General features: G+C 47.8%; 1 gene segment (V, D, J or C); it reads right to left on the bottom strand.

Annotated features, from left to right (window-relative positions):
- Positions 1–2,363: 2,363 nt before the first annotated feature.
- On the bottom strand, positions 2,364–7,834 carry LOC114677140 (T cell receptor beta constant 1-like). The segment is given in 5 exon segments: positions 2,364–2,610; positions 2,940–3,046; positions 3,220–3,237; positions 3,676–4,062; positions 7,807–7,834. Coding segments are annotated over 5 exon segments (546 nt in total).
- Between the last annotated feature and the right edge of the window lie 3,765 nt (positions 7,835–11,599).

The raw sequence follows: 11,599 nt of genomic DNA, 5'->3' as shown, positions 1-11,599 counted from the left end.
TGTGCTCCCCCCAGTCCCCACAATGTTACACCGTGATACAAAAATGTTTCCTCCCTGATAGTCTCCCTCCCCCAACCACTGGGCAGAGGCAGGAAGCGCAGGTGGCAGAGGTTAGTCTGATTGTGTGGGGCTTGGAAAAGACAAAGGCAGTAAATTAAAATGGGAAGGGCTTGGGGAAAGTCACAGTGATGGTAATGGTGGGGGGGGGTGGAGGGGCCCCTCCTTGGAACAGGCACCACCCTGAGCAGACCATCTATGTCACTGGATCTCCCTGGGGGGGCTCACTGTGCCCATCTGCTCAGACTGGCATTTATAGTGAAGTGGGTGGGAGGAGCGAGGGGTGGCAGGGCAGCTCATAGGAAAATCCGCAGAGCAGTGGATGGCACCATATGACAGGAGGACAAACAATCCAGAAACCTCTGTAATTTTCTTTTGTTCTGTTGCTTCCTGAACAAAGTCCGAACTCCAGAGTCCTCATTTACTCCACAAGTGTTTAGTGAACTTCCACCATGTGCAGGCTCCATGCTGGTTGCATGGAGATAAGTTTATTCCCAGAGTGGCATGCACCAACCTGCCTTTCCAGCACTAATTTTGATTACTCCCATTTCTGAACCTTGCAACCAGCTAAATGGGCCTACCCAGAGGTACCTAACCATGTCATTAGGGCTTTTGTTCATGCCTCTGATCAGCATGGCCATTCTCTGGAATGAACAACTGAGACCAATTCTTCCTTTGAAGAGATTGCCACCTTCTCAGACTCTTTCCTGATTATCCCAGTAAGAAATTGAGGACCATTCTCTGACTACATTTTAGTAAGCAGTTCATGTTGCTCTTTCAAAGCATGGACTTGCATGCGACTCTTTCTGTTCATGATTGAGTCGCTCTGTGCACAGATAAGCTTCTTGGGGACTGTAATTGGGTATCTTAATTTTCTTGGAAGTTGATAACAACACATCGCAGGGATATGTGTTTAATGAGTGGATGTGTGTACATGTGTGTAAATATAAACATATATATATATACACACGTGTGCATACATGCACACATGCATCTTTGAATGCATGTATGTGTTGCAACAAAGAGGGAAGACTGTGTGGTATAGTCCTATAAATGGAAGGGTAATGGCTATTTGAGGCAAGACTTATGGTGATGATTGCTCCCGGGTTGGGTGATTTTGGGTTCACTCATTTATTCAGTTTTTTATTCATACATACCTATGTGGTGTCTACACTAAACTGAGGTTCTATACTATAGCCCTGGGATACTATCATCAAATGCATCCTTGTTAACAAGGAGTTCATAGTCCCTGGGGGTATCAGACAAATAAAGAGGTAGTTTCCAGCAAGTGTGATGTATCACAAAGAAGGTTATGCACAAGGCACTGTGATAGCAAAATAAAGGGTGTATTTAATCCAGCTTCAGGGGAAGAAGAGGTAAGGAAGGGGCAAGAAAGGGCCAGAGAAAGCTTTTTGGAGGGGAAGACATAGAAGCTAAATCTTTAAGTCTAAACAAGAGTTACCATGGGGAGAAGAGTACTTTATCACCCCAGGAGGAAGAGCATGTGCAAAGTGTCTTGAAAGAAGAAGCTCAGGGGCTTCAGGGATGAGAGAAGTGAGGAGAGTGTGGAAGGAGATGGGGATAATCATCAGGTCTTCTGTGCCACCTTTAGGATTTGGCACTCCATCACCATGGTGACAGTGAAACAACGGAGAGCTTTTGAAGGAATTCTAAAAGTAGGGATGGGGCTGATTCCCAGTTTTAGATAACTTTATTTTCTATCCTTCTGGGAATGATCAGGGGACATTTTCACACTGGTTTAATTCACTAGAGAGAAATTTATAAACAGATTGGTAAGTGAAACTGGAGGACACATCTTCCATTGAAAATAAGTTTCCAAGTCAGAGCATCTCTTCTTCAGAGCTGGGAAATCAACTTGGTGAACCAATGAGGATGAACGGAGTGCTCGGTAAGATAGCTGCGAGGAAGGTGGGTGATGCATATGGAACCCAGCTTTGTTAGTCATGGGGACATGGCCAGCTGGAGGGTGAATACACCTGTATAGGTTGGCTCTTCCTCTGAACACGTCTTTTCTGGGCAGAACAGTATAGTTGGATATAGAAAATTCCTATACTCAACATCTGTGTCTTCCTAGGCTGTTCTAGGAGTAACTTCTTCAGCTCCCATCACTGCCTTTCACATTGAATTAACCTCTGCTATTGATCTCAAGGTGGGCCCCTTACTCTTCTTATGTGAAGAGTCTGCATTTTACTTGAGTACCTCTTGTTTCTATCCTGACTGAATGGGGAGAGTCACGGGGAGTTCAGAGACAGCCAAGGAGCTATCCAGACATTCACAACTCAGAGTCAGGCCAGATCAGAACATTTTTATTGGCTTAGTCACTTAGGAATGCTAAGGTGCCCCTGGGTTAGGGAGATTTCAGCCGTGAGTGTGCAGGCGTGCATGCACATAGTGGGTATCTATTGGGATGTAGAGAGGTGAGAGCAGCTCTTCAGAAGCACTGGCAAAAGAAGAATGTATATTGAAATCACAACGGGTTAGAAGCTCCTAATTCCACTTCCAGGGCTGCCTTCAGAAATCCTTCCTCTTGACCTGCAGAAGAGAAAGCTTTGGGGGTTATTAAGAGCCAGGAGTTGTGAGGATTGAGAGGAAGTAGTAGGGTCCGTTGACCTTACAAATAGTAAGGCTCATCACAACATCCATTGGATTTTCAGGTGACTCCAGCTTCTCCTTCCCAGCATGACCCTTCCACTGTGATCCTACAGAGGTGCAAGCTATCTTCTGAGGCACCTGAATGAAACCTCTTCCCTCCCTACTGCCCAGCTCCAATCCTAGCAGAGACTCTATACTTCTGGGTCTGAGTTGCTTGGTGTCAATGTGTCACCTCCAGCCTGCTAGCCCCATCCTGCCCTCCTGCTTACCATGGCCATCAACATGAGGGCACTGACCAGCACAGCATACAGGGTGGCCTTCCCCAGCAGGATCTCATAGAGGATGGTGGCAGACAGGACCCCTTGCTGGTAGGACACTGTTGGCAGGGAGGAAGGACAGGTGGATACCTGTGCACAGATAGCTCTGGTCTCTCCCACCCTCCACCCTCCACCCTCCACCCTCCACCCTCCGTTGTCTGTGAGTTCTTCATGCCTTGGTTCTAGATCAAGAACCATGAGAGAGGGAGAGAAAAAGGAAGGGCTTACTTACCCGAGGTGAAGCCACAGTCTGAAAGAAAGCAGGAAGAGGAAAATAAATGAGAGACCTCATTTTCATAGGCAATTAAAAGTAAAGTCAGATTTGCAGTTGGCACAGACTCCCAGGCCCAGACCAGCTTCCTCTGACAGCCCAGCACCTCCTTTCCTCTGCCGTGCCAATGTCAGCCACAATGTCCTTGCAATGCATGGCATGTGGCAGCACTGAGGGGGCTGGGGGGTACCACTCAGATGACAGATACACAGGTCACACAGAAAGGGGACCCAGTTGCTTGGCTCTGTTGGGCTGAGAATCTGGCAGAATGAACTACAGGTGCCCAGTTCTCCTTCATGGTATGTGCTGGTTCCTTTCTTTTTGGATCTGGTCTTGTCCTCTACCTGGATCTTTCCATTTGCCCTGGTAGCCGGTCTCACCTAATCTCCTCCAGGCATCTCCCCAGTCCCCACTCACCTGCTCTACCCCAGACCTCGGCGCTGATCTTTTGGGTGATGGGCTTGTCCCTGTCCTCGGTCCACTCGTCATCCTCCGAGAGCCCATAGAACTGGACTTGGCAGCGGAAGTGGTTGCGGGGGTTGTGCCAGAAGGTGGCTGAGACCCTCAGGCGGCTGCTCAGGCAGTATCTGGAGTCCTCGAGGGCGGGCTGCTCCTTGAGGGGCTGTGGGTCCGTGCTGACCCCACTGTGCACCTCTTTCCCGTTCACCCACCAGCTCAGCTCCACGTGGTCGGGGTAGAAGCCTGTGGCCAGGCACACCAGCGTGGCCTTTTGGGTGTGGGAGATCTCTGCTTCTGATGGCTCAAACACAGCGACCTTGGGTGGGAACACCTTTTTCAGGTCCTCTGGAAAGGGAAGAGGGGTTGGAACCAGGGTTGCTCTGAGAGCTGTCTGGTCCTGGTAGGGGCTCTGTGTGTGTGGGAGAGAGAGGGCTGGGAATGGGCCATAATGAAGCACAATTATGTCATTCTAGGCCCTCATTGTTTTGGGGTCACCATCCTAGTATTTGTTGCTCTCTCTCCACTTTGCCCCTTCTTTCTATGCTGTCCCATGGATGCACATTGCCTACTGTCTCCCCAGCTTCCTATGGTCACATTATATCCTGATTGTCTTGGCTGCTTTTACTGAGGTTTGTCTGATCATCTATCCAAATAATTTATCTGTGTAGCTTTCTTCTTCAAAGCCTTACTTGGTGCATGGCTATGTAATCCTGAAACTTGAGGTAGGAGACTCTCATTAGTGGCATAATTACAATAACTAAATTGATTTTTTCTAATTATAATTTTCCTTTTTTTAAATCAAAATGTATTTATTTGTCTCGTGGGATAGTAATACATGTTAGAATTAGGTTTTCTTTTCTAGAAAAGACACTTTTCCATCACATCTGACTCCCCCACCTGTGCAGCACCTTTTTAAAAAATTTTCTTTTCTTGCATGTAACCCTCTTTAAAGAGCCAAACCTCGTCAATATCTGATGGGATGGTCCACATTTCCTCCTCCCCTGGGGCACAGGAGGGTGTGGTAGCTTGTCCAGGCTGGCTGAAATCCCATGGAAGCTGATGGTCATGGGATTAACCCTTTCTTCTCTCAGAGTGTCCAGCAACCCTGCCTGGCCAGGATTGGAATCCATCTACAGCTAAGCTTTGCATTTTCAAAAGTAGTGCAAGCTAGACCATTGAGTATGAATGAACCACAAAGTCCAAGGGCCATTTCAGTAGAAGGCTCACACTGCAGAGCTCTGGACCCTTTCACATGCTTGACAGAGGAGAAAAAGAATTTCTGGGATCTTTGGAATGAATGATCTCATCTGAAGACACATGAGGAGTGGAAGAAACCACAATTTACCGTGCCCTTTGCTTGGCTCTGTTCCAACCATGAGAGTGAGCTTTTGGTTCAGAAATGTGGCAAGTCTAGATATGGGTTCTTTATCCAAATTTGGGAAATGTTTTTGATGGGAAAATTGAGATGCAGGTTTGGAAAAAGGCAAACCCTGTGACCCAGTGATGATAAACAACAGGAATGAAAAGGATTGTCACCACTAGTTGAATCCTTTACGGAATCCTTTACAAAGGATTTTCATATAAGTTAGTCCCTTCCGTTTCTATGTCTTAGAGAGAAGGAGGCAGCTTAAGTTGCTTTTCAAATTGCACACCTCCCCCACCACAGCCCCTTGAACCCAGGCCTTTGAATCTGGTGATTTGTACTTTCCACTCAACTCCCTGGTGTGTGTCCCCACCTACGTGAATGTCTGCCCAAGCCCCTAACCTTCGGTAGACCCTGTGCGTCCCATTCCTCCATCCTTGTCTGTGTCTCCATCCTAGACCTCATCCTATCCCAAGCCCGTTCCACGGCCTGTCTGCTTCCTCCCCAGCATCAGGAAGGTTGTACTAGGGCTTCCTGGTGGGGCCTTTATGCTATTATTCCAGCACAAATTCTGAGGCTTAAGAAAATGAAGTCTCGGCCAGGTGCGGTGGCTCACGTTTATGATAACAGCACTTTGGGAGGCCGAGGAGGGCGGATAACGAGGTCAGGAGTTCGACACCAGCCTGGCTAACACAGTGAAACCCCATCTCTACTAAAAATGCAAAAAGTAGCTGGGTGTGGTGGCAGGAACCTGTAATCTCAGCTACTTGGGAGGCCAAGCCAGGAGAATCACTCCAACTCAGGAGGCGGAGGTTGCAGTGAGCCGAGATCGTGCCACTGCACTCCAGCCTGGGCAACAGAGCTAGACACCATCTCAGAAAAAAAAAAATAAAATAGTCTCCTACCCATTTTGTCTTCTTTATACCTTATCTGTTGCTAAGATAATGTCAGTTTCCAGTTGTAACACTCTCTTCAGACCTATCTCCCAAACACCTGCCAAGCACGGGGCACCTCAGAGACTCCCTGCAGCTCACCCAGTGCTGTGACAGGGACTTCTGCCCTCGGGCTTCAAGAGCAGCCCTGAAACCACTCGTCTCCCCAGCCTGGTGCCCCCTGGCTCATGAACCTTTAAACTACCTCAGGAAGACATAGATGTATCGTCTAAGACTAGTAGAGAAAGAAGGAGGAAGATGAGGGCATGAGCAGAGTTCTGTGCTGGAGGCTGGCAGTGGGCAGAATCTTAAGAGAGAAGACAGAGCTAGTCACCAAATGGAGTCAACAACGCAGAACTGGAGTTAGAATGGGAAGAAAAAAAAAAGGAGAAGATGCAATTTAAAAAAGGGAAAGTAAAACAATATATCCACTAAGAAAGTAGAGATGAGAAGAGTCCCAGAAAACAATGAAAAGAAGAGCGAAAAAACACACAGCCCTGAAGACTAAGCAAGGAGCTCTACAGCTGAGGAGCTGCAGCCAACACAGCAGAGCAACAAGCTGGAAGAGCTCCAGGGAAGGGAGGAGAGGGCACAGCGCTCCAGGTAGGAAGGGGTGACCCTGACCTCCATTCTTACATCCAATTCCCTTCCCAGCAACAGATAATTGCGGTCAAACCCAGGCACCCCCGAGTCAAGAGTGGAGCCCCCATACCTGTCACAGTGAGCCTGGTCCCGTTCCCAAAGTGGAGGGGCGAATTATAGGAGCACAGCTGCAGAGGCTTAGATAAAACCCACCTGGAGATCTCCAGCCAGAGGGCAAGTCTTAGCTCCCTGACAGCAGGATGGCTGCCTTTCTCTGCCTGGATTCACGGCTCTGGACTAAAGGGATTCTGTTAGGAAAAAGGCCTAAGCATACTGTGCGACATGAGGTGCAAGAGGAAGAGGCTTAGGAGAGGCAGAGCCATGCACGTAAGAGGGAGGACGAGCCGAGAAGGTAGTGAGGAGGCAGATTATGGACTGAAGACTTAGAGAAGAGAAACAGAGGAGTCAGCCAAGACACACCAAAAGGGAAGGCAGGCACAGCTCTGTGGAACTCCACAGGGTAAGAGATTTCACTCAATCCTCCTCACCAGTGCTGGAAGGAGAAGCAGAGAACTGCGCCTCCAAGGGACAATGGCCCTACCACCCTGGTTCTGCAACTTACCTAGGACGGAGAGTCGAGTGCCATCTCCAAAATACTGGGGCTGATTGCTACACAGTGCATCATGAGTGTGGCAAACCCCAGAGGAGCTGGTGCGGGCCCTTCCTTCCAGAAGCTGCTCCCACACAGAACTCCTGGGGCCCCCCACACACTCCACTGACCCACATTTTCTGAGCTTTTCTTGGCTGTGTTCTCAGTGTCTACCCTCCCCAAGGGGTCCTCCTGGAACTCCAACCTTATAACACACTATCCCAAAAGAAGCCTTTTACATACCCAAGACAGAGAGCTGGGTTCCACTGCCAAAAAACAGTTTTTCATTAGTTGCACAACATTAAAGACTGGGAGGAAAACCACCACCTGCTGCCTTCCACTCCTGCCTCCCCAAGTCCACCTGCCAGGTCCTCTCCTGTTCCCTAGTAGATTTTTAACCCTGCTAGGTAGAGGGGTGGACAATGGTACAATCCGAAACGCAGTGGTCAGCAGACCAAGAGGCCCCGTGTGATCCCCCAGGTTCCCTCTTCTGTGACTTTCTCCTTTCTGTGTGAGGGAGAGAAATGGCAGGACCGTGGTGGTAAGGTCAGAGGCTCCTTTACCTGTCATGGCCATGACTGGCACCCTTCAAGGAGACAGGAGATGCTCAAAGTGACCCCTTCCAAGCTGAGTCTACCCATCTCTCAGTAGAGGAACATAACTTGGCACAGGCAGTCTACAAAATAGTGGAGAGGGAGGCTATCCCCTCCTCATCTCCCTCGTAGGTCTTCCTGATAAAAATACGCTTTAACCTAAGCACTGGAGACAAGGCTCTGTCTGGATTCCAGCCCCTTTTTGCAAGTTCCCAGCTGTCCAGTCGTGACTTACTCACCTACAACAGTGAGCCGACTTCCCTCTCCAAAATACACGGTGTTTCCAGAACACAGCCTCCCAGGGCCACTTCAAAACCGCGCAGCCTCTGCTGAGCACAGCTGGGATTCAGGCAGAGGCTGGGAGTTCATGGAACTCTTCCCTTACAGAGATACCAGCTCTGCTTCCAGCACTCTGCGTTCCCTTCTAGAGCTTGCTCAAGACCCGGGCAGGTGACAAAAAGAGACACAGAGTGGCCTCCTATAAAATCCAGCACAAGAATATACGAAGAATCTACAGAGAACCTCTGTTAGTGAAGCAGATAGATGGAGAGATGTTGTGACCCATTAACTACCCACCGGGCTTTCTCTGGCCTCCCCTGTCTCAGGGCACTATGAGGAGAGGCACCCTCCCCTTCCCTTTTCTGCCCCATCAGCCTGGGCTCAGCTCTGACTCTGCTCAGAGCCTCTGGGAAGCCTGGGTGGATTTGCCCTTACAGGGAGCCTCCTCTGAACTCACTCCTGGGACATGAGATGACGTCTCCCTTAACCTGGCCTCAGGAGCTGGGATCTCCGTTCTCTTTGACATTTCCCAGGACAGAGTCCTCCCTCATCGCACCCCTCCTAGAGACCCCCAGCCTTACCTACAACAGTTAACTTGGTCCCTGAACCGAAGGTGTAGTCATAGTTAGCACATAAGGATACAGCCACTCTAAAAGGAAACGTGGACCCACTTTTCCCTATGACGGATCTGCAAAAGTACCTGAAAAAGTCTTACCTACAACTGTGAGTCTGGTGCCTTGTCCAAAGAAAGCTTCAGTGTTCACACAGTGACAGGGGTCAAGGTGAAAATCACATTCAAGGCATAGAGTGGGGAGAGGGCCCTGGCTAGGGTGGAGGACAGTAAGCTAAGAAATCTCCTCCTGTGCTGTATGTGTATTGCATATTGCACAGAAGAACACTTTGACTTTTGCTTTTTAGGACCATGGAGAATGAGAGTCCATCCACAGGGTCCTAGGTCCCTTTCTCAAAGGACACCCCATTCATGCTCCCTCTCTGAGGGTCCATCAAAAGGGAAAGGGCGTGGCCTGCAGAGGACGGCAAGGCCCAGAACCTATGACTCCATCTATAGGTAGCCCTGACTTCTTCCCAAATCCTCTGGAGAGCCGGTCACCTCCAATGAACCTTCCACCCAACTGTCTCAATTTTGTGGGTATCAGGACTATCCCTGAGTCCTCCACTTGAGAGGTTCCTGAGGCATTCTTCTTATGTCTGAGCTCTCTCTGCTTGGGAAGCTTCAGTTCTCATCTGGGTCTGTCCTTGTCCATGGTCTTGGTGTGACCTGTGATCAGGAGTGAGGCAGAGGCATTCTGAACCAAATTGCATTAAGACCTGTGACCCAGGAGGAAAGAAGAGGGACTCTGGGAGTTGGGACTGCCAGAGAGGTTTTTGTAAAGGTTTCCCATAGAGTTGAATCATTGTGGCCCCCCTGTCCCCACAATGTTACAGCTTTGTACAAAAAGCCCCTCCCATGGGTCCGCCGCCAGAGCCTGGGAGAAACCACCAAAGCAGCTGCTCCTTTGAGGGGAGTGGAGGGTGGGTGACATCACTCCCCGTTGTGCAAGTTGGTGGTGGGGTATGGACCAGGCTGGGGGCTTCCTTCTCGCCTCCGGGAACTGTTCTCAGGATGTTTTGAGGTCCTCAGAGCTGGGTGTCTTTGTAAGGCTGTTTGGCTAAGGGGCTGGTCTTCTCCAGTACCCACCCCTCTCCAAGCTGCCACCAGGTTGGGGCACCTCCCTGTAGGGAAGCCACAGCCCCCGTCACTACCCTGGCCCCACCCCGAGGCTGTGTGTCACTTGGAGGGTTTGAAGCTCTGAGTTAAAATCCAGAAAAAAAAAGACAAGCTTAACTACATAATGATGACACACTTGCACGGTGAAATATAAACAGAATCAAAATATACATGACAATTTGGGAAAAATATTCCCAGTTCTCACCATCAGGGCTAATCTCCTCAACATACGGTAAGCTCCTAAAAATCAATAAGAAAATAACCCAGCAGCCCGATAAAAATGGGCAAAGAGTAAATTGTTCAGAGAAAAATAAATACAAATGGTACCTAACTATCAGGGGAAAAAAAATCACAATAAGAAATGTAAAATTAAAAAAAAAAATTCAACAAAATACACTTTTCACTAATTTGACTGACAAAATTGAATTATAGGCCCATCAGTAAGGGACTGGATAAACCGTGATATGGTCACACAGTGGAGTAATATTCAATGCTAAAAAAGAATGGAAATATTTTATATTGCTATGGAAAAATTCTCCAAGATACATTATTAACCGGAAAAGAGAAAGTCGCAGGATAGCAAAACCAGATGCCACCTTTGTCTAACAGAGGGAGGAAAAGAAGAATTATACTTTTGTATTTACTTGATTTTGTATACAGAAACACTATAAAGATACAACAGAAACTGACAAGAGTGATGACCTATTAAGAATGAGTGGAGAAGGCCGGGCGCGGTGGCTCACCCCTGTAATCCCAGCATCTTGGAAGGCCAAGGCAGGCAGATCACCTGAGGCCAGGAGTTGAGACCAGCCTGACCAACATGGCAAAACTTCATCTCCACTGAAAGTACAAAAAAAAAAAAAAAAAAAAAATTAGCTGGGTGTTGTGGTGGGTGCCAGTTATCCCAGCTATTTTGGAGGCTGCTGAGGTAGGAGAATCACTTGAACCCAGGAGGCGTAGGTTGCAGTGAGCCAAGATCGCACCACTGCACTCCAGCCTGGGTGACACAGTGAGACTCTATCAAAAAAAAAAAAAAAAAAAAAAAAAAAAAAAAGAAAAGAATGAATGGAGTAGACAGAAACAAAGTGGAAGTAAAAGTTACATTTCCTTGTGTCAACGTGTCAACGTTACTGTGTTGTTTCCATTTCAGGGTCATATAGCTTTATTGTCTATTGAAAGTCAAACTTAACTATTCTAAAAAACAAGAAAATTTGGCTTTAAATAAAATATGCTACTTTAAAAACCTACTTGTTTAATTTACAAAGTCTTTTTTTTTTTTTTTTGCCAAAGAAATGTATGTATGAAGGTATATATGAAGTCATGTAGAATTTATGTAAGAAGTTGTTTCCTTGTCCTGAATTTGCTCAGTGGGGACTTAAATACTTGGACAACTGTGAAAAATGCAGATTTCTGAGTAGTGTTCATGACCTATTGAGTCAAAATCTCCAAAACTGAGTTTACTTATTTATTTATTTAAATAAACAACCAAACAGAAAATTACCCTGGGTGTTTCTGTTACAATGCCAGGCTTGGGACCCACAGCTTGTCCCCTGACTAAAACAGGGCAGAGGTAAGCCGTGGTGAACATCAGACGGCAGTCTAGGAGTGCCATAAGTTTGGTGCCAGGGCATGGCCCTTCGAACTTAGTGAAGAAAGAAAAAGAGGAGATGGTATATCCAGGGCATTAATAGTGATGGACCTCACAACACGCTACCAAAAACCTGCATAAAAAGTTGATTGCAGCCGGGCGCGGTG

Source organism: Macaca mulatta, chromosome 3 (assembly GCF_049350105.2).
Source record: "Macaca mulatta isolate MMU2019108-1 chromosome 3, T2T-MMU8v2.0, whole genome shotgun sequence".
Lineage (NCBI taxonomy): Eukaryota > Metazoa > Chordata > Mammalia > Primates > Cercopithecidae > Macaca > Macaca mulatta.
This window is presented reverse-complemented; position numbering and strand designations above follow the sequence as displayed.